Source organism: Podarcis raffonei, chromosome 14, assembly GCF_027172205.1.
Source record: "Podarcis raffonei isolate rPodRaf1 chromosome 14, rPodRaf1.pri, whole genome shotgun sequence".
NCBI classification, from domain to species: Eukaryota; Metazoa; Chordata; class Lepidosauria; order Squamata; family Lacertidae; genus Podarcis; species Podarcis raffonei.
The window spans coordinates 27,569,954-27,592,873 of record NC_070615.1 but is presented as its reverse complement, the minus strand read 5'-3'; the positions used below and the strand labels follow the sequence as shown (position 1 = coordinate 27,592,873).

General features: G+C 44.2%; 2 protein-coding genes across 9 annotated transcripts in view; one reads left to right on the top strand and one right to left on the bottom strand.

Annotated features, from left to right (window-relative positions):
* Positions 1 to 311: 311 nt before the first annotated feature.
* Positions 312 to 12,845, top strand: WDR76 (WD repeat domain 76). Of its 2 annotated transcripts, XM_053365715.1 has the most exons (13): positions 313 to 497; positions 2,821 to 3,180; positions 3,312 to 3,407; positions 4,910 to 4,965; positions 5,851 to 5,977; positions 6,985 to 7,086; positions 7,186 to 7,229; positions 7,318 to 7,471; positions 8,030 to 8,185; positions 9,162 to 9,379; positions 11,202 to 11,354; positions 12,039 to 12,092; positions 12,425 to 12,845. In XM_053365715.1, the coding sequence occupies exons 1-13, from the start codon at positions 411 to 413 to the stop codon at positions 12,678 to 12,680; spliced, it is 1,863 nt and encodes a 620-aa protein (XP_053221690.1). In that variant the 5' UTR covers positions 313 to 410; the 3' UTR covers positions 12,681 to 12,845. The 2 variants fall into 2 exon arrangements, with proteins under 2 accessions (XP_053221691.1, XP_053221690.1); XM_053365716.1 differs by lacking the exon at positions 6,985 to 7,086 and having other exon boundaries at positions 312 to 497; positions 5,851 to 5,981; positions 7,190 to 7,229.
* Positions 12,846 to 13,467: 622 nt separating this feature from the next.
* FRMD5 (FERM domain containing 5) overlaps positions 13,468 to 22,920 on the bottom strand; it is a 140,490-nt gene continuing 131,037 nt past the window's right edge. For 5 of the 7 annotated variants that reach the window (XM_053365717.1, XM_053365718.1, XM_053365719.1 and 2 more), the window contains 4 exons: positions 20,999 to 21,073; positions 19,927 to 19,995; positions 19,407 to 19,513; positions 13,468 to 16,844 (listed from right to left, as the gene is read on the bottom strand). In XM_053365717.1, coding sequence (XP_053221692.1) covers positions 16,258 to 16,844; positions 19,407 to 19,513; positions 19,927 to 19,995; positions 20,999 to 21,073 — 838 coding nt within the window. In that variant the 3' untranslated portion in view covers positions 13,468 to 16,257. The remainder of the gene's footprint in view (positions 16,845 to 19,406; positions 19,514 to 19,926; positions 19,996 to 20,998; positions 21,074 to 22,920) is intronic. The other 2 variants (XM_053365721.1, XM_053365720.1) reach the window with 2 other exon arrangements.

The window sequence follows — 22,920 nt, the reverse complement described above, 5'->3', positions numbered from 1 at the left end:
TCCTCCCTGTACCTCTGCGTAGCAGCAACCAGCTCTCTCGCCCGCTTTGTGTCCAAAAGGCTGAAGCAAGAATGGCGGCATTTTGACTTATTTGGGGGTGTACAGTATGTGAGGGAGGAGGAATGTCCCGCATTTTAACGGGGCGCTGCATTTGCTGGTGGCTTTTCAGCGTTTGACTCGTCTTTCGTTGCAACCCGCTTCGAATTTACACAGAATGAATTGGAATTTAAAAAATAAATAAATAATCACAACGGGCGCGCAGGGTTTTATGAGTGGCCCAAGGCGGGAAGCGACGCCGCTGAGCGGGTCACGAGGAAGAGGAGGAGGAGGAGCAGAATTGGCGCCTTTTCCCCGCCCTGCGCGGAGCCCAGGAAGCCGCTTCAGCGCGCGGGAAAGGAAGGGAAGCCAGGATGAGTGAGCCGGCCGGCATGGAGACGGAGCGGATAGTGGTCGAGGAGGAGAAAGAAGCGGTGGCGTTGATCCAGCAGCGGGAGCAGGTGGGTTTTTCTGCTGCCTGCCTGCCCTACCTCACAGGGAGGCGGGGAGGGAAGCGAGGTGGCGGGAGGCTCCGCAGGCGCGGCGGGCTTAAAATAGGCACCGGCCGCTTTTAAAATGGAAGCCCCACCTCAGTCGCCCTAATGAAAGCGCTGCTCCTCGTGAGGCTCCTGTGGCGAAGGCGGCTTCCTTGCTATTCGTAGTAGGCGGCTCCCAATGGACATGCTGGAATTAACACTCTTAAAATTGGCCATGTCTGCTTTCATTTCAGCGGGTCGCTTCTGAGTTGCACCCAGCTTCGCTGAGATAAGACCCACTGGGCCCAAATTAATCAGTTCATCAGTTGCAGTAGGTTTACTTTTGAGCAACGGTGCATAGGCTGGGACTCAAGGCCTGTTCCTGTTTCAGCTGCTGCAGGGGTCCCTGCCAGGTCCAGCCTCTTGGGGCCGCCTCATCAGCATGAAGGTGAAGCTTTTTAGCCACTGCACGCTCCAAAATTAAGCACTTAAGGACACTGGAAAGGCATGGGGCGCTTTTTGGGTTCAAGAGAATGGGGAGAAAATTATGTTCCAAACCCTGGAACTTCACAGGAGTTAAGTCACTCCAGAAGAAGATACTGGAGCACTCCAAGTAATTTGTTCCTGGTAGTGCAATTACGGAGTTCTGCGCTAGTTGCTGCAGTGCACCCCTAATCACTATTATTGTGTAAGTAATAAGGTTATTGTATAATCTTAGAAAGTTGTATAATCTTGGGAGGGGTGTGGCTGTGACTATCACGAGGGAACCCATACTTCTAAATTTGCCACGATGCTGCACTTAAGTAGCACTAGTATTGGATTATTATTACTTCTTACCTGCTCTTCACTGTGAGGGTCCTGGGTGGGTTACAAGAATCTGAAAATAAGATATTCAAAACAAAGCAGGTTGCAATCAAAAGAAAACTCCTAAAATACATGCATATCTCAAGTGTTGGGGGGTGGGGGTGGGTAAAGAGGTCGGTGTTCACTTGGGGCTCACTGGCAGGGACAGTACCAAGTTTTGCTGCAGCAGCCTTCCTGGTTGATGTGATAATCATAGAATCAGAGTTGGAAGGGTCCCTGAGGATCATCTAGTCCAAACACCCTGTAAATCAGAAATATGCAGCTGTCCCTTACGGGGATCAAACCTGCAACCTTGGCATTATCAGCACCACACTAACCAACTGAGCTGTGGGCTTTCGCACCCTCTTTCCAAGGCACCAGTGGGGAGTTGTGCAGGTTTTGCATTTAAGCCCAGCCACAAACTTTGGCCTCAGAGGGCTGGCTTGGGATGACAAACTAGTGAGAGGGCCCAGGATGGACACAGGCAGCCATCCATCCACATGGATGGATCCCAGAGTCTGTAAATAAACAAAATATATGCACTGCTTGAGCATAATAAAATCTCTTTAGTGGTTTACAATGCAATGTTGCACCTTGTTGCAAGGGTCCCTATGGGTGTACTGTTTAAAGAAGACCATGCAGATGGACCTGTGGTACAATGTGTGGCCTTCCCCAACCAGTGGTTCTCCAAATGTTTTGGACTGAAACTTCCATCAGCCCAGCCAGAATGTGCTCTCTGAGTGAGATTGACTAGAGTTGTAGTCCAAAACATCTGGAGGGCGCCAATTTTGTGTGTGTGTGTGTGTGTGGCATTCCTGCTCCTCAGTATTAGATGTTTGTTCTCTGTGAGCTCTTAATGCAGGCATAGGCAAACTCTGGCCCTCCAGATATTTGTAGTGAAAATACAAAATTAGGGGATTATTAGCTAACTCTTTATACTGCATGTTTTTTCAAAGCAACACCCCAAGTGTTCGACGGTAATTACATCTTACATGCATTTCAGGTCAGCGTTCATTTCCCCAATTGCAGCTGAGCATAAGTACCAACTCCTAGGGGCTGAGGTTACCCCCTAATAAAATATTTGAGAGGGCTGCTTCCCAAAAAAGTTGAGGAAGATTGCCATTCAAATGGGGGGGGGATGTGCTGCATCATGTGATCAGTTATGTGGGGTGGGGCTCCCCTCCCTCCCCCCCAAGTTGATACTCCTGCAGCTGAGAACACCGTATCAGAATTTTAGAAGGCAGAATACATTTTTTTAAAAAGTGTGCTTTGGAATGGGGTGAATCACTAGTGATATGACGATCTGGAGTAGAAAACAATTCTCAAATGACAGACAAACTTAAAACGTTTCTGCTAATGGATTTCACGTAACTCCCAGTACAAGTTCATTGGGAATGTGTTGCAATAATAAATCAATAGATAAGGAATAGATAACTGGTTTTTTTTATTTCTTACACATCTTCAGGAGACAACACCCACTGAAAATGCGACCACATGTCTCCCCAGAAGCCCTGTGAAGAGTAAGACTTTGACAAAACAAATCAGAATTCTTCTCACGCCTGTGTCAGCCACATGTGGAGAACACAACAAGCATTTGCCTCAGAAACGTTTGTTAGAGCAATTTTCCAGCTGTGAGGAGTCTTTCGGTAAAGAACCCAAAGCCAAGAAAATCTGTAGTGATTATTCAAGTCCAGAAACAAGGGCTATATCTCATGGAGTAAGCGAGGTAGTCTCCAACACGGATTCTCACAGATGTGGTTCAGTCGTAGAGGCTGTCAGCAGTGATTTGGAGACTGATGGGGATTCCGAGAGTGACAGAAATGATGTAAGTGTCTCTTAATTTGGTGAGGAAAATAACTGCTTATATACCGTGCTTAGAATTACATGTAAGATATGGCTTAAAACTTCAACTCCTGTGAATATTTTGAAACATGATTGATTGATTGATTGTTGCAGGAGGAAGTCTCAACACAACTATCAGCTTATGAGAGGAAAAGACTGAAGAACATAACAGAAAATGCCAAATTTTTTGCTTCCCTGAAGCTGTTTGAGGTTTGTTGGAATGTCTTCTGGATTAGAACAACAAGTTCTAATACTTGGGGTGCAGCCTTGGAAATACCAACCTGGAAGTAACGCCCATTGAACTCAATGGGTCTTACTTCGGAATAGGATTACGCTGTTGATCTTGGTCTTCATCATGACTTTAGCCATATTTTTAAGTGGTATAATTTACTTGAGAATCAGTGTTTGAAACTCCTATTGTTCTAGGTGCATTTTGCGACAGGGAATTCTGTTAGTGCAAGCAGTTTCTGAGCTTTGGGCGCAATACTGCGCCTAAGATTTCTGATTAAAACTCCAGAGTGGAAGGAAAGGAGGACCTTTTTCTGCCTTCCCACTTCCAGCTACTCTTTGAAGACTGGAGAAGAGACCCTCTTAAGAATATTAGGGGGTGGGCAGGAGAAGGACTAGGTCATGTGAAAAATGAACATATTTTAGCTGCAGTTCATTGATTTTTAGCTTTGTATTCATGTTATAAAAAAGCTCACCTAGATATTCCATTGTTGTGCCCATAACCTAGGTCAGGGGTCTGCAACCCGCAGCTCCAGAGCCACATGTGGCTCTTTTACACCTTTGCCACGGCTCCGGGGCGGATACTAGCGAGGGGAGGAGGCACATTGTGCGCCCCGACACTCGCCACTGTGGCGGGCGCTGTACTGGTTGTGACGTCGCATGGGGGGGTGCGTGCGTTAGTCACGCACCATCCCGACGTCATCTTCCCGCCCGCCCGCCCGCTACATTGTAAGGGGCATGTACGCTGGTCACTGCATTGAAAGGGGGCATGTACGCTGGTCACTGTTTTGAAGGGGAGTGAAGAACACACACACACAAAAAGGTAACTTGTTAATTTAACGTTTATTTCTATGAGGAGGAGTAATTCTGAGGGGTCAAATAAAGTAACAATAAAAAAAAGTGACAAAAAGGTTATTTTTATAATGATGAGTTTTGCGGCTCCCAGTTTTTTTTTTCTTTGGAAACGGGTCCAAGTGGCTCTTTTTGTCTTAAAGGTTGCAGACCCCTGACCTAGGTTTAAGGTGGCATTTAGCTCCTAGCTTTCTTATCTCAGTTTCTAACATCTTCAGCAGTGGTTCCATAGCTAATAGTTAATACAGCAAACATCAGGGCCTTCCAAACATTTCCAGTTAAGTCATAAAGCAGAATGGGTGGCATTCAGTTATGTTTTGCCAAATTTTGCCATTCAAACTGAAGTGAATGGACCTACCTTAGTTATGTTCATTAATTTTAGTGTGTCTGAGATAAACTTAGTTGAGTACCACTCAATAAAACAGTAACAGCAGTTGACATCAGTAAAGGGTATCTCTAAAGCCAAACGCAACAGAAATAAAAATACCTCAGAGGTTAAAAGCCTAGGGAAATAAAAAGGTAAATGTGGGATATAAATGTAATAAATTGAAGCAGAAACAATAATTTTGAAATTTTATGAAGTGGATAAATCTTACATTCTATGCATCTGATCTTACTCTCTCACTCTTAAGTCGGCAGCAAGTCTTCGTAATATGACAGCCAGAGTGCAGTCTCCAAAAATACAAAGGTAAAACTACATACCCATTCATTATGGTTAAATATTTTGGCAATTTTTTCCCCTTTCCCTCTTTATGTCGTGACAGTACCTGAATCTACTTAACTAATTAATACTGAGAGCTGAACTGCTGGTTGGCTATTGGGAATTCTTCCCTGCTGTATTATATGTGAAAGAAAATATCATTTTAAAAGTAGTACAGTGGTACCTTGGTTTAAGAACAGCCCTGTTTAAGAACTATTTGGTTTGCGAACTCCGCAAAACCAGAAATAGTGTCTCAGTCTAAGTCTAAGAACGGAGTCCAAACAGTGGAAGGGCACTGGCGGCGGGAGGCCTCATTAAGGAAAGCACACCTCGGTTTAAGAATGGTTTCGGTTTAAGAATGGACTTCCGGAACGGATTAAGTTCGTAAACCGAGGTACCACTGTATTTGGGTTAATAATGTCATGGCTGTGACAGTAGAATATGCAGTTGCTCCGTCACCTCCTCCTTTGCCTTGTTTTAGCATGTGGGACTCCAGTTTTACTCTTGGCAAGTGAGAGGGGGAGAAGTGGAGTAGCAACATAATGTTTGCTATTTTGAAGCATTGACAGCTTCGTTGCATTTTTGCTGTTTCATTTCTAAAGTACTCTGGGAGTTTCATTGCAAACTGAATGGTAAGCTGAGGGTTATATTAAATGTACAGAGGGACAAGTAAGGTCTCCAGGCTCTAATTTTGCAACCATTGTGGTGTCTGACGGAGGCAGTTAGAAAAATATGATGGAGGGAGATGGAAAGCAATAACAGAAAATGCAGAATAATCTAAAGGAAGAATTAAGGCTAAATCTGTAGCGGCATGAATGAGGAACACTTGAAACCCTGCAAGGACTTAGTGGAGAAATTATGTTGTCTCCGTAGAATTAAACATTCCAAGGCAAAAACTGAGACAACTTGTCGAAGATCAATGCGCTTGCAAAAAGTGGATCCACTGAGCATTCCCTTGCCAGAAGCACAAGCACAACCAGAACCTTCAGTAGACGAATATGTAAGTTGACAGATACAAAGGGAAAGGGCTTTATCTTCAAGTGCTCTCACTGAAATACCCAGACTTGACTTTGCAAGAGTATTTATGCTGTACTTTTGTACTGTTTTATTGTTGTTAGCCGCCCTGAGCCCGGCTTCGGCTGGGGAGGGCGGGATATAAATTATTATTATTATTATTATTATTATTATTATTATTATTATTATTATTATTTCATTCATTCATTTTATTTGTATGCTGCTTTTCCACAAAAAAATCACGCTCAAAGCAGCTTACAACAAAGAAATAGGGCTGCATTTCAAACCAACACTACAAAAAAAATCAGAATAACATAACGAAACAATAACATAGCAGTGATTTCATGATATAGCAACAATTTTATGATGGCAAAGCAATAGCAAATATAATAGATATAACAAGATCCCTTAAACAACATGCAGCTTCCAGTGTAGCAAAAATGGCAGGGAAGCTTCACAATTTCACGTAAGTTCTAGAAACACTCCTCCCATGATTTTGCTCACAGTCCTCCTGCCGCCACTTGCAAGGCATTTTACTCTGAAACGTGAGGCGTTGCTGAGAGAGCTTTTCTGCTGCCTAGCACTGTAGTTTGGTCTGAGCATCCTTTGACTTCCTTGGTTCCTCGCGGATCAAGTGTATAGTTGCTTCAAACAAGTCTTAAGAACTTGGCTTCGCGAAAATAATTTGGGTTGGTGAATAAAGTGGAAAGATTGATTGGGATGTGGGAGAATAAATTTTTATTCATTATTTAACAAAATTTGTATACTTCTTAACTAAATAAATGCCCATGTGGTTTACAAAAAAGCATAAAATATTAACGATATCAATAGAAGTCAAAGTTTTTAAAAAAATGAAAATACAATTTTAAAAATTGAAAATACAATTATTATTTTTTAATTAAGTGGCTCTCTTTGTTATTTTCTGTGGGGTGCACTGATCAGCAAGTTGTAAAGCAAGCCAGTGATGTTTTGTGCCATTTCCTCTCTTGAAAGCCTCGTTTGCCACCTGGACCGCTTCAGATGATACCCATAGATCAAGAGGAAGGAAATGATGTAACTGAAGGTTTTCTGAATATGTGGGCAAAAATAAGTCAGGTATCATTGTTTTGACATGTAGCGAGCCTAAATACTTAAAAAAAAATTAATTCAATATTTGCATGGTAAATTCCTTTTGTTTTCCAACCAATTATACAGGTAGAGCCTAAGGTGATTGAGACGCCTACATGTAACTTGGAAAGGTAATTTAAAAACCAGTTTTAACTCCCCCCCCCCCCCGGTATTTGCTTGGTTTTTGTGGATGTTAACATGCTAATGATTTTGTCCCAGTTACCAAGCTCATCTGCATAAAATGGTCCTCCGAGAAGATTGTGTAGCAAAAGTGGTCCGAAACCGGATTCACTCCGTGGCTATCCATCCATCTGAAAGCAGAACTTTAGTAGCAGCTGGAGACAAGTGGGGACAGATCGGTCTCTGGGATTTGGTAAATAGCTTGCGCTCTATTGTCTTTGCTGTCTATTACCGTTTAGATCATAGAATCATAGAGTTGGAAGGGACCCCAAGAGTCATCTAGTTCAACCCCCTGCAATGCAGGAATTTCAGCCAATGCATCCAGGACAGATGACCGACCAACCTCTGCTTAAAAAGCTCCAATGAAGGAGCGGTCACCACATTAAAGCGTATTCTGCTGGGTCAGGCCAAAGGGTGCCCTTCTAGTCCGGCATCCTATTCTCAGAGTGGCTAATCAGATTCCCCAATGGGAAGCCCACGTGCAGGACTTGAATGTAATAGCAGCGCACTCCCTGCTTGTGATTCCCAGCAGCTGGTATTCAGCAACAGTCTGCCTTCAGCACTGGAGGTAATACATTTCCATGGTAGCTTGTAGCCATTGATAGTTTTGTCCCCTGCAAACTTTTCTGGCTCTGTCTTCTAACTGAGAAAGAACTGACCCTTCTGAATGGGAAGGGAACCACACTGTAAGTTCTATTTCCAATTTTGAAAAGAGAAATGTACTAATGCTGTGTCTGTTTGTACTTCTTAGGACAGCGGATTGGAAGATGGAGTACACACCTTTGTTCCCCATAGCCAGCCAGTTAGCTGTATGTATTTTTCTCTGTCTAATCCTGCTCATCTTCTATCTGTGAGCCACGACGGCACGTTACGACGTGGGGATGTAACCAGAGCGGTCTTTGATGAGGTGAGTGTTAGTTGCAACGTTGCATCTATTGCAAGGTCTCAGTAAAGATTATTTGTTCATTTATTTGATTTCTAATTCACCCTTCACCGTAAGGTCCCAGGGTGAGATACAATCATTAATGGAAAATAGAGTCATAAAAACAGATAAAATAATTAAAATTATAAAATAAATAAAACCATTCCAAATGGAACAGAATAGTATACTGCTGCAATGACTTCTGCTAAATAGTAAAACTTCCATTTTTACTGAAAGAATGGAAGGAAATGTCATAAATTATGTGTCCAAACATTAGCAGAAATGCAACAAAATCGCAATATTCCCTTTTTTAGAATGAGATCCTTTTGTATGTATAATGCAAAATCAGATATGGTATTCCTCCATCCTTCTTTCTTAAGCAGCTCCTCCAAGATGGATGGAAAAGAGCAGCTCTCTCTTGCACGCGCTCTCTCTCTTCTGTTCACTTCTGTCTCATTAAGGACCATACCATAGCATTACAGCATGTGCTTTACAAGTATAAAGCCTGAGCTTCAATCCTTGGCACATCCAGAAGAAAAGGGGTGGCCATGGTGGGAGGGGGCGGTAATCAAACAGCAGGTGATAGGAATGACCTCAGCTTGAGACCCCAGAGAGCTGCTGCCAGTCAGAATAGACAGAACTGGGTTAAGTGGACATACAGTTCCACATAGTACAAGGCAGTGTCCTGTTGCTTTTATCCATTGCTACAGGCAGAATTCAGTTTCTTAAGCGGGGATGGAAAAGTCAGGATTTTTAACTCTGTACATTTGGAAATCTTGTCTGTCTGCAAGCGTGCTCGTAGTAATTGGCAAAGAGGATTGAGGAAACCATGGTGTGGCAGCCAGAGAAGCATCCTACAGTTGTAGGGTATCCTACAGCTATTGTGATATATCAGCATAAAATTGGTAATTTAAAATAGGTTTAGACTTCACCTAAAAGTAAACCTCTTTCTCATTCTCAGGTGTACAGAAATGAAGAGGACAACCTTTCCTCATTTGATTTCTTGGCTGCAGATGCCTCTACTCTGATAGTGGGAACGTGGGATGGAGAGGTAGCTGTAGTAGATCAGAGAACGCCAGGAGTTTCCGCTGAGCTTTTTGTAGAACTTAATTCGAAGAAGACAAGGACCATCCATACCAACCCACTCAGCAGACATTATTTCGTAGCTGCTGGAGCAGGGTAGGTACAAGCTGTGATACACGATTGCTTGTTGCAGTGCATTAGGAATTTGGAGCCCAGAAATCAAAGAGATGTGATGCTAGTAAATGAATAGAGGCCTCCTCTTGGGAGCGGAGTCACAATAGATTCTTCCGAAGCCTAAGACCTCTGGACATTCTCTAAATTTAGGGGAGGGGGGACTCTGAAGAGATTATAGTGTTGTTATACAAAACTCCTGGTCACAGCCATTGACTAAAATCTTAAGTAGTTTTGCTTTCCTGTGCCCTTTAAAATTCATTTCCACCCCAAAAGAAGTGTCCTGCACAAATTATAGCATTGCATACATTGTTTCCCTGTTTTTAATTTACAGAGAAAACAGATCTATGGTAAAAGATTGCATAAACTTACAGATTTTATGTGGGGCACAGAGAGAACTTCACGTGCTCCAAGATGATGAATGCTTTTCAGAGATTAGAGAATGAGTAAGCCTTTCTGTAAGAGCAAGCTTATTTTTATCTCCACATTCTTCAGTGGAGGGGGATATCCTGGTGAGGACACCCACCCCCCAAGGAATGCGGAGCCAGTAGACTCTCTGCCCCCTCCTTTGGAGAATTCAGTTTTTGGAGGAAGAGAGGAGCTCATTTAACACACTCAGCGTGTTTCCCAATCTCAGCCTTGGCAGAGGGAGAAAAATATGGGAAGGCCCGTGGTCGCAGGGGAGCCTGGAAATTAGGAGTTACATGAGAGGAGGTGATGTCAGAGAGCTCTACCCACCATGCTATCTAGCATCACAATCTTTCGAGGAACTCCTTGTGACCTCACAGAACCCTAGGGTCCCATGGAACCCCGGTTGAGAAAAGCTGTAGCAGACAGTTGAGAGTAGTAGCTTTTCTCCCTTCCTTACTTCAAAACTTTTTAAAAAGTTTTGGCACTTCCTTTTGCTTTCCCTGTGTTTTCATTTCCGATGGACGGCTAATTGCAATGAGAGAAAGGAAAGGGAGAAAAGAGACTGTCGCCAAAGAAGGGCAATGCACCCACCCACACTGCACACTTGGGGACCAGTGAATCCACCAGCCAGGACTGGTACTCGTCCCATTTCCACACCCCGAAGCAAAGAGGGGGCAGCACCTTGGACTGCTGTGGATCTTGATCCAGCCGACTCCTGGTCTTGAGAACACAGCATAGGCAGAAACAGTGCTCCCCTTTGAGCCAGAAAGTGGGCACCAGTTCAGAGGTGTGGTGCTCATGGGTTCTGCGGAACCTTAGGCGTGAGGTCTCCTCTGAGCTCTAATTCATCCACAATGGGAGGAGAAAGTGAGTGTATATGCTGAGCAGTCCCCTTAACCCCCTGATCTCTCTCACAGGGGGAAACTTGTTTCACTCAGAATTCATACCAGTGTATTAAGACACTTTTATATACTTAGGATATCAAGAACATAAAATCAAACAGATCTGCAATTTATAGGCCAAAAGGGAAACGGGCACACACAGGGAGATCCCATGATTTTTTCCTTCCCCAAATAATTATTGTCTCAGTTGTAAGCAAACAGTGGAATCGTCCTCAAATTCTGTTATTCCCCCCACCCCCATATTGATACAGTGGTTTCTCATTTTCTTAAGTGCAGTTTGTCCCTGTATTTTGTTTGACACCTGCAGGGTTTTATGTTTTCAATGGCCTTTTTCCCTTGATGTGTGAGGAGCTCTCGCCACCACAAGAGACAGGAAGTCTAATAGATTAGCTGGATAGTCCATTGGGAGGAGATGTCCCATTCAGGGCATCCTCCTAGCCACTGAAGAAGAGACACCCAGGATGAAAGTCTTAACCTTCCCATTTATGCTGCAGGGATGTTGCTATTTATGATGTTCGGCACCTGAAGGCGAGTGGCAGCAAGCCCGTGGTCTCTCTTGCCGGGCACACCAAGAGTGTTGCTTCTGCTTATTTTTCACCTGTGACTGGCAACAGGGTGCTGACTACTTGTGCTGATGATACATTGAGGTATGTGAGAGTGGGAAGGGAAGGGAGCTGGCTTTTGTATTAACAATTTCCTCCTGTGAAAGTCCTTTTTCACAGATAACTGAATTTGCTGCCATGAGACTTGGCTGTGGCCCATGGCTTATATGCCATCAGTAGTGGAATTGAGCGAGTTAATAGGACTGTTGAAACATAGGGATGCTGTAGATCCTACCATGTTCAGAGGCTGTATATTGCCAAGGGTGGGAGAGGTTTGAAACTCATGACTCTTGCTGACCATTGTTGGAAACAAATGTAGGAGATTCTGTGAGAGATGTGTATGGCTGAGTTACGGCAATTAAATATTTTGCATTGAGGTGTGTGGGCCCTTCCTTATGAGCTTTTTAAAAATCTACCTCGAAATACTTGCTTGTATTTAGAAATACATAGCATATTTTCACTCGATGAGCAGTAGGGAGACCCCTTGCAATATAATTGTTTACATAGTCTAAACCAGAGGGTAGGGAGCTAAATGTGGCCCTCAGGATTGTCCTCAGGCACACACCTTCCTTGAGTGTTTTTGCCTGACTGGACTGTGTCCTTGAACTCTTTGATAATGTTTCCTGTTGATCCTCATGCTGGATTTGAATAAGTAAGTAAATAGTTTTTTGGGGAGCTAAATCAAATATTTAGGGTTTTTTTTAAGCCCCCACTTTTTGTCTCTTGCAGGATCTTTGAAACCACATGTATCTCATCTTCAGTCCCTGTTCTCACAACTATCAGGTGAGTTAGAATAGGATTTACTCTGGTGCTAAGATTCAAGTTTGGTGGAGGGGATTATGAGATCACAGTGAGCAAAACACAATATTTGACTGTAGCAGAGTGGTTTTTCCATTAGAGAGCATGTGCATCTGATTTAAGAACCCTGGTTTTCTAGATCATCCCTCCCCACCTAGTGCCCTCCAGATGTTTTAGACTACAACTCCCCATCAGCCTTAACATCATTCAGTTGGGTTGGCTAGAGCTGCTGGCATGTTGCTGTCCAGAGTAACTGGAAGGCAGTGATGTAGATGAATCTTAACTATTTCTCTCCCCCCCGCCCCCTTTCTGAATAGGCATAATAACTACACGGGACGGTGGCTCACAAGGTTCAGAGCTATTTGGGACCCAAAGAGGGATGACTGCTTTGTGGTGGGGAGTATGTCTCGACCAAGGCAAATTGAAGCCTTTCATGCGACAGGAGATTTGGTCCATTCCTTCCTCAGCGAAGTCTACCTTGGCTCTGTTTGTTCCATCAATGCCTGGCACCCTACCAGGTACATTCTTGCAGGTGGTAACTCTAGTGGCCGCCTCCATGTTTTCAAAGAGTGAAAAAAAGTTGAAGAGAATGTTGAACCATCAGGTAACAAAGAGTATGAGTTGCATTTTGGTTGTGTTAGAACTTTGTCGCTGGAGAAAGACAAATATATTCAATTTCAAAACTTTCTAAGTGATATAGATTACCAATAACAGAAATAAATAAGGCTAGCCTTGTTATTCAAATGCAGTGACTTGTTTATGTGAAACTGTTAAATGGTTTCAATATATTTAAGTTCATTCATAGTGGCTTAAAAATCTACAGAGCAGGCTGTGTACTAGATCATGTTTAAGTCAGAGGTTTATTGCTAACAATTATTCTAAGATCGAAAGGGTGTTTTGGTGTGTATCAAGAGTGGTGAGAAGGCACAGGCTTTCTCTTAACACCCACTAACTTGAACATAAGCAGCATGTTAATAATGCTTATGCATCATTGCAAGATGGAAAATGCAATTATGTCTGTTGTGTAGTAACACCAGATGGCACCTTACATTAGGGAAGCATTCATAGTAAATGAATCAGTGTTAGACCTGCTCATCATGTTCAACTTTTTTAAAGTACGCACAATAAATGCTTTGGAATCTGTGTAGCATCATGTGGTGGTTGTACCAAAATCATATGGATGATCTGGCAGTAAAAAGTATATATATATCCAATTTAAGTTGGTTAAGCATTCAAGTTCTGAAAACATTAAGGACAGAGAGGTTGAAAGAAATTTTCCACAGTAGCAGGTAGCATTTAAGGAATTGTCTAAGCATACATGTCACATGAGCCGAAGCATCAATTTACTCAACAGAGAACATTTTCATCATAATTAAATATTTATTTAAATTTAAAAATACTTCTATATGGCACCAATGATTTATGCTAACTACATGTTGAATATGTAGAAAAAGGTACATTATTTTGAAGGGAAAATGTAACACAGCATTTGGCACATGAAAGGTTAACGTCTATATTGTTATGAAAACTAAAATTCACATTTTCAGGTAACTTACTTTCTACTGCTTTTAAATATGCAGTACGCTAGTCCTTATTAAGAGTTTGTTTCCTCTGATACAGCAACCTATGGAAACCACCACAGTTTATACAAATGAGACCAGGAACAACTTAGTAGTAAGTGAAACATGAAACGTAACATGGGGCAAAACAGGAAAAATGACTTTTTTTCAGTTGCCAGCTGGAAAGTTTTCAGGATAAAACATTTGGCAAAAACGAGACACAATCCATTAGGAAGAGGTTCTGCAGTGCAAGCCCCAGAGAAATGAAAGTGCACGGGAGACCTTAACTCTAGGATTGTGGCCAGAATTTTTTAAAAAGTAAAATAACTATCTAAAGCCACCATCAGTATTCATAAGTTGTCCACTTTGAAAATGAAAATGTCCATTGTACAAAATAGTTACAGATAACAGGACAGGTGTGTGGCATGATCAACAATACCAACAATTAAAACATGAAATAAATACTGCATCGTTATCTGGGATGGAGAATGTTAAAATTAAGACTTTTCACTCACTGCATAGAAGCATTGTTTACTACAGACTGAGGTAGGAACACTACACTAGAAGTTAATTTTGTTGCTGTGTTGCATAAAACAGTGTGTATCCTTGTAAAATCTATCCCTTGTATCTTCTTGGCAGGCATTCAGAAGTTTGTTTATGTACCTGTATAAGCAAAAGTGAAAGCCAAAATCTCTTTTGGCTCTTGTGACTTCCAAGCTGGCAGTTGCAGTTAATGGTCAGTAATCAAACATCCTTGTAGCACTTCCACGATGTGTTCAAATAACAGGGAATCCTTTTCTAGTGTACCATACACCCACACCCACACCCCAGTCTGCGTCCAGTAACCTTTGCCAATATTTAGTGTATTGCTAATAGTGTCATTGTGCTCTTTTTTCCCCAAATGATGAATGACCAGCTGTGGGCAGAGTGTAACTGAACTCGGAAAGGAAATCAGTGCTTGAGATTCCCACGCCTATCCACGCACCCTCCCATTGGGCAAGTCCTGGCAGTGCTTCAGTTCTGCGTGAACTTGAAGGGCTTGTGTGCCTGCTGAAAATTGTAGTAGCCAAGTCAGAGACAAGATAAATGAAACCAGCCTCTTGAAATATTTCTGATTTAGATTCCCAAGTGACTTGAAATCTCTCCCTGAGATGAAATAAAACACTTGCCAGTCTGATTTCATTCTCTTGCTCTGCTCATCTTGGTGAGTACTCTCACCATATTTAAAATTTATTGCTCCTTTTACAAATGAGCTGCTATTTGTCAGGCTTTTAGATTAGACTATCCACATCACAAGACAAAAAGTAGGAAAAAAATTTCTGAATTGCCTTCAGGATGGAAACGTGTGGGTCAGGTTGTTCTATGTGTTTTCATTCCAGTGCTACCTCCCCCACGTCCTTAAGTTCTCCATCGTTTTAATGGCACAAGGTAACCCATTTTCCTTCCCCCAGAAGTTATGAATGGGTTAGCTTGATGCTCAAATACCATCCTAAAAACAGCCATAATATTTTGTTTACCACCAATCACTTTGAATACCACACTATATTCACCTAATTCATAAAGTAAAAAAGACTTGGTTTGCTCGTTAACAAAATAGCATTTTGTTCTTAAAATATATAGGTTGAAACAAGTTTGTTCTTTTGTAGTACAAAAACAAGTACAGCTTTCTGAGGCAAAATGTCTTTCAAAGAAATTGGATATGATCACTACTACTTAATACAGCAAGACTCGGTCAAGTATAATCAAATACATATATTTATTTCCCCCATATACTAACTCTTGCTTTATATGGGGACTTTACTGCTCTAAGAAAAACTGCATTTCTGGGATCCTAAAGGTCAGAAGTTGAAATTCACAAAGGACAGGTTTCTCCTAGTCACACTTTTCAACGCTAGGGGGAAGAATTAGATTTACACCTCATTGCTGCCTCCTTGTCTCGTGCCTTACCTATTGCTTATAAAGAATTGAGTGTGTTTGGGTGACCATATGGTGTCAGAACCTTAATCCCCCCTGCTCCCACCTTCAAAATTCCAGATTAAGCCAGAAGTTTGATTGGTAAAATAGCAAGACTATGTTTAAGGTGGTAGTGCTGTACACAGTGGCAGTTTTAATAAAATAATAAAATACTAAAGTTACAACTCAGTAGCACCATTACAAAAGCTCCTGCATAAAATGACGCTGCCTTCTTGAACTAGTGTCCTAGCTGGAGGCTGGCACTTAATGCAATAATCAATAGTAATAAAATAAACTCTCTTTACTTGAAATTTTTGAAATGGCCACCTCTAGGAAAGCTTAAAATTAAACTTGGAAGAGTGCAGAATAATTTAAAAGTTGGAAAGCAAACCAGTTGAAGACACTTCCAGGAAGAGGACGTGTAAAGAAATGGGCATTGTTTGAATCTGGCGCATGTGAGAAAGTCATCCCTTTCTTCTGCTTGGAAACAACTCTCCTAGGCCGCTGTTTACTTTGATTCATGAAAGGAGGACTTATTTTATGTGCCGATGGTGCCACGATGTGTCCCATTTTTCTGGGAATGGGTAGCAGGGATCTTCTGCAATCCACCTGGCTAGTTACTAGGAGGAGTCCTGCCTTCAGGTGTCAATGAGTAGGCTGAGCACGGAGCGGATTTTGCAGGCAAACCATCGCCTGAGGGGACAAAAGTATTGATAATGGAATTGTTCAAACTCGGGGGTCTGGCGAATATCACGGAAAAAGGCAATGTCAAGGTCAGACTCGGTAAGGATGATCAGGAGGAGGAGCAAAACAAAGAGGAGCCCACCGGTCACAAGGAGCAAACGGAGGACACTGAAAACAAACTTATTCACCTGTTCTGCTTGGGCTCCGCCACCGCTGCCCACACCCTGGCACAAGGCTCGGAGCTCCCTCCCCAGCTCCTCGGCCTCGGCCACCGTGGGCGTGTTGGCCTCAGATTCCTTTTCTTCCTCTATGCTGCAAGGGGCTCCGTTGATCTGCCTGGAGAGCAGCATCAGCTCAAGGCTCTGCTCAGCTACCGGCGTGGGAAGGACGCTGTCCGAGGGACTGTAGATCTCGTCCGAAATGATGGCCACACGCTCGCTGCTCTCGGCCCGGTAGGCCCGTGAATGCGGCAGGAAGGCATCGCCGTGGGAGGCTGACCGTACCGGGGTGGAGTGGGCACTGTCCCGCAAACACTCAAGCCCTGGGGGAAGGAAGGGAGGGAGAGAGGAAGAAAGGGGCTGGCTATGGAGAAAGACGAGGGGAGTCGCCAACGCATTAGCCAGCCTCAGCATGGAGACACGGAAGTTGGGCTTTCAATACAAAATACTGTTTATCCCAAGATCAAGATGTCACTGTAAATTGAGCATGGAAGTGAGGGCTATAATCTGGCCAGGTTCAGAAGAATCCTGGAGGAAGTTAACCTTCCCCAACCTAATTCAAAACATTCCTTAGGTTCCTCTTCAGTGATTCTGAATGCCAAAAATCCAAGCACAATGCAGACTTGTGCCTTTTAGTGGTTTGGTGGAAATCGGTTGCATATTCCCAAAATCTGAAACTCCAAAAATTCCCCATCTGTACAGTAAGCAAATTTAGGGCATGTTTGTGAACACCTGGAAGCTTCCTGTCTGGATGCTCCTCCCCAAAAGAAAGAAATGGCTGTCACCACACTGAGCAGGCTGATAGCATCTCTGAAGACTTTCACATCAATGGCTTGTTCTGTCCTGGCCCAGAGAGCAGACCTAGATCTCATGGCCTTAAATTACAGGGAAATTTTGGTTGGAAACATTTTGATGAAAGGAACGACTCAACAATGGAACCAGTTAGTTGTGTGTTTTAGGAGGGCAGCTGTTATTTGCTGGGCAGCCATGTCTGCAATGCTAGATGATCTACAAAGCTTCTCTGCGGCACCTCTATGATGATAGAATTGGTCACATAAGAAAAGCAGGTGAAAGGGGGGCCATCTGGTCCAGAATCCTGTTCTCTTAGTATCCAACCAGATGCCCATTAAGGGACACCTGAAAATAGGACCTGTGTGCAACAGCAGTGCTTATCTCATTTGTGATTCCCGGCAGCTAGTATTCAGGCACATTGCCTTCAGAGCTGGAGGTGGAGCCCAGCATTCATGGCTAGTAGCTTCAATGTTGCCCCAACCTTGAGAAGAAGCGACGTGGAGCTAAAACGCACGGGGAAAGTGTGGGTGCATGGAGCACCACAAGTGATTGCACCTAATTTTTACTGCTTACCTGGTGCAGAAGTCGTGGCCTGGGTGAATTTGCAACAGCCCAGACTGCCCTTTAAAGTTCAAAGTTTTTAAATTCTTCTACTCCTTTAGTTACGCCTATCATGTTAGTGGCACAGTACACACCATTGCACGCTGTTCACATAGGCCCTAGGGAGTGACACTTTTTAATTGGGGGAATAACTAGCTTGGTTGATAAAATCTCCCAGATTTTATCCATTGTGATTGTACAACAGATTAGAAGAAAGCTATCTCGTTTCGCAAGTTAAAAATCCAGCATCTTGCTAAAAGGTTCCATCAGCACTAGCATTTCCACCTGCCTGATGGAACCACCTCCTTTCCCACCCTCCTGTATGCTGTTCGGGGGGGGGGGGAGAGCCCCATTGCATTAGCCAGAGCCCTTCGTGTTGAATCTCCCATTAGTGGAACTGCTTAGTTGAAGCTGGCCCCACATAAAAGCTGCCTTTTTGTAGCCCAAAGGACACTACAGAAACTGGCAGTACAGTGGTACCTCAGGTTACATACGCTTCAGGTTACATACGCTTCAGGTTACATACGCTTCAGGTTACAGACTCCGCTAACCCAGAAATAGTACCTCGGGTTAAGAACTCTGCTTCAGGATGAGAACAGAAATCAGGCTCCGGCGGCGCAGCAGCAGCAGGAGGCCCCATTAGCTAAAGTGGTGCTTCAGGTTAAGAACAGTTTCAGGTTAAGAACAGACCTCCAGAACGAATTAAGTACTTAACCAGAGGTACCACTGTATACCCCAGAAGCAGCCTCTGGCTTCACCTTGGGTCTTGCTCTTGACACTGACCCAACCTCAGACATTAAACTCCTGAGCTCAGTTTAGCAGGTGCAACCCTGATGCAGACCAGCTTTTAATTTCCTCCGTGGGGCCTTCCCAGGGGTCTACCTTTAGCTAGTGTGCTGTGTATGTAGAAGGGGAGAAACCCTTCCACAGCCATGTGATAAATTTCATTTAAAAGGGTCAATTTTGCAAAGGATTTTGTCTTCTCCCATTAAGATGCAGGTGGCAAAGCATTTGTAGCAAGCACACAGCATTCTAAAACCACACACCAGCAGAATAACAATGCATGGAGTTGGCCAGCCCTCCCTACGGAAATTAGCATAAGTGCATATGAAACGGTCTCCTGTCCTTGCGTTCCATAAATCACTTGAGACAGCTGCCTCCCTATTTGGCCACAAGAGAGTGATAACAGCACATACGAAAAGGACTCCATGGAAAGGCAAACCTGGCATTTGTGAATGTTTCTTTCATTAAGACTGAAACCGAAATCACATTTAAAATAACACTCCCCGCCCCCAGTAACTACAGTAGTTCCACAAAATAGACTCAGATTCCATTCAGAGAAAGGATTAGCAACGGATGAGGAGCTTGTAGCACACAGACCATCCTAACCCCAAGGGAGGCGAATGTGCGAATGTGCCCTTTGTTCAGAAGAGAGATTCAATCTGGAGAGTGCCGCAAAGCTATACGAAGTCACCATTGTGTCCAGACCTCACCTTCCATGATAGAGATGTGCACAGCTCTCCTTCGAGTTCTGGGGACGCTGCTTAGCCGTGGCCCATGAGTGATGGAAGGACAGCTACGGCTAGGAACCAGCCCTGCCCTACAGAAAAGAAGCACACAAAACGGTGTTGGGAATGCAGCCAGCATCAGAGGCAAGCCTCCTTAAGATTATGAGCCAAACCCAGGAAATGGCCCCTTCCAGAAAATGCAGGGGTAGAGCTGGAAAACACACCCTTTTGCAACTAGCAGAGGAAGAGTCTGCTTATACTGAGTCAGACCACTGGTTCATTTAGGCCAGGACTGTCTACACTGAGTGGTTGCAATGGCTCACCAGCCCAACCTGGAGATTGAATATGGGGCTTTCTGGATGCTTTGCTACTGTGCTATAGATCCTCTATGGGGAAGCTGTGCCCCACCCCCATTTGTTACTGAACTGCCACCAGCTGCAGCCAGCGTGGCTTCTCCCAGGTGAGCCCACAGCTTGTCTTCCAAGCTGCCTCTGCTGAGCCTTACCTGTGTATTTCTGGAGGCTCCCTCTTGATCTTGGCACTAGACTCCATCACTTCTTTTGCAACTCGGCCACTGAAAGTGGTTGGAGAACAGAAGCCGTGACAATAGCAAGAAACCACCCTTTTCCCCTCCAGGGTTTCGGCCAGCACTCTTGCCTGCTCTAGACACAGGAATCGGACTTGCTTGAAGCTCAAAAGAATAGCCATCCTTCCTGGCAGGCCCATTCAGTGAGCAGAAAGGACACCCCCAGTATATTGGCTGTGCTGTTTACCTCGAAATGTTATGTTGTTTTCCTTCCTTTCTTGCATGGCCTTGGCTGCAGCACTTTCCTTGTCACCTATTGCTGGCTTTTGCTTCTTGGCTGTGCACTAGAGTGCATGGAAGCAGAATTTGGCCCAGCTACGGCAGTCCTTTTATTTCAGATTTTTACTTACTGTATTTATATCCCACCTTTCCTCAAAGCAGCTTTGTGGATCTCCCACAGTTTAACTTTGCAACAACCTTTGGATGTAGGTTAGGCCGAGAGGCAGTGGCATAGCCCAAGGACACCCAGTATGTCCCATGGACGAGTGAGGGTATCAACCCTGGTCTCCCAGGTCCTACTCTGGCACTCTATAACCACTACACCTCACATTTAAATTCTGGCATCCGACAAAACAGCTCGCTCAGAAAACAAAGGGGAAGGCACCTCTTGAATCCCTGCATTATATCGGGAGCATCAGATGAGCAGCCTTGCCTTAGGGAGGAATCCAAACTCACCACCTTCCAACTGTTTAGTCAGCACCAGCATTTTAACTTGCCTGATGAAATGATATCCACCACAACCCCGTGTGCTGTTCTGGGGGTTCTCCCAACCTCCCCCCACAGCCATTTGTGGGGCAGGGAGAGGAGAGAGGGAGAGAAGCCCCGCAAAGCTAGAAGGAGCTCCTATTGCACTGGCAGGGCAAGGATCTGGCCCAATAATTTTATCTCAAGATTCAATACAGCTGAACTTATAGCAGACTCATTCCTCAAGCCACCCAGAGGAAGCATCCAAGAACATACCCAGTAACTGCTACTTACGGTCATTATTTACCTGTATCGGAACCGACTCCCTTTGAAAAATAGATTACTGCTGGACACAGTGCGGACTTGGCTTGACTTCTCCAACCTGAAACAAAAAAGCAGGCGTTGGCAGAAGGCCCATAACTTGGGTTTTGGCAGCATTCTGCTGGCAGACTTTGTTGGAAATGATGTCAAAGCTCCTGCTCTGGGAGCAGGTAGAGAGATATTTTCTGGTTTTCAAGAAGCCCCTGCGCTCCCCTCGGTTTGGTGCCCCTGCCAGTGTCCAAGGTGAACAGTTTTTTAACTCAGCATCTTGACTCTTCCAGAAGCTGCTCTTGACTTCCCCTTTTTTTTTGCATTCCAAGTCAAAGCTAAGGGTCTGACATGAGAAGATAAAAAGAGCCTGCAGAATCAGGCCAACAATCCTGCTCCCACAGTGGCCATCCAGAACCAGATGCCCCAATGGGAAACTCCCAAAGAGAACCTAACAGCAACTTCCCCCTCCTGAGGTTTCCAGCAACTGGAATTCAGAAGCACTGCCGCTTCCAAGTGTGGAGGCAGAGCACAGCCATCATGGCTAGTAGCCACTGCACTTGTTGCCCACCCTGCAGTGCCTCTGCGTGAATTTCAGGCTCACGGCCCAGAGAGAGACGTAACTTAGCTGCAGAGGAGAAAGAGGTGCAAAATGATCCAGAGTGGTAAAGCAAATGCAAAAGTCTCTCCTTCAGTGAGATCCGCAATGGAACATTATCGGCTAGAAAAACATTCCGCCCAATCTTCCTCACCTAGAAGGAACTGGGAGTGCACAGGAGGCTTGGGGTTGACACCTCACTGCTACCAAACTGCTGGAGCTGATCCGCAATCCCAACACTGGTTGGGCTACTTCACTAGGAGGAGGAATGGGCTTGCTTTTCGGATAAGGCTACGGGTTCTGGCTGCTTCCACACTGCCGCTATTTTGCAGGTACACAAGTAAATTTTAGTCATGTAATTAAAGTAGATTTTGTGCTGTTATAAAGCAAACCCAGCTTCCGGGGGAGAGGGGGAATGTGGCAAGGAAAGTGATGAGAAAATTCACTGGAAAGTGTGGGTTAAGTGGGACATCACACAGCATCATACAACCTCCACGCAAACAGAGAATGCTCACAGTGGGTGTTGTATAAACTTCCATACACATTTTAGCTCAACAAACAGGTTGTCTGGAAGAGCCCCTAGCCTAGAATCTTTAGGAGGGGTGCTTTGGGTGAGGCACTGGTTCTGTATAGAGGGGATCAAGGATAGAACAGAGCGGTCTTAATTGCATCCATCATCTGGTTTCTGGGGATGCATAAACAGAAGACAATGTACCAGTGCTGCTATTCATCTGGAAAAGAAGCAAAAAGATTTGTGAAGCAAAACGGCAGCTGTGCTTCATGTTAATATAATGAGAAATGAGACGGCCTGATTGCAGCTTACCCAAACAGAACAAAGCAGCACACATTTTCTTGCAGCCCACCGACTACAAGGAAGCACACTAGAGAAAGCAACCTTCTATTTTATAAGCAAAACACCAAATTAGAGGGAGCAAACAAAGGATTCTGTTTGGGGGCTACCAGAGATGAAACGCCTCTTCACAAATAGTCCATGTTTCTGGCCCATTGTTCCTTAGTTACTTCTCAAGCTGGCTGTTCAGTTGCTGGTCAGAAACTTTCTGGGGCCAAGATATTCTTGCAACACCCAGTCAGCCTACACCTTGTCCTAGATCCAAACTGCAGCTAAAAGTGGGGTGGCCTAGGCAGAAGTGAAAAGGAAGCTGGCAGGAAAGCAGCCCTGATCCCTTCCTGCAAGTAGCTTTGTTGTTGTTGTTTGCAGAAAGGAGGGGGGCAATCCAGATTCAGAGCAGCCCCCACACATACACACAGTTTGCCCAGGCATGTTTCCACATCCGCACCCGACACTGTCAGCGGCTGCTGGG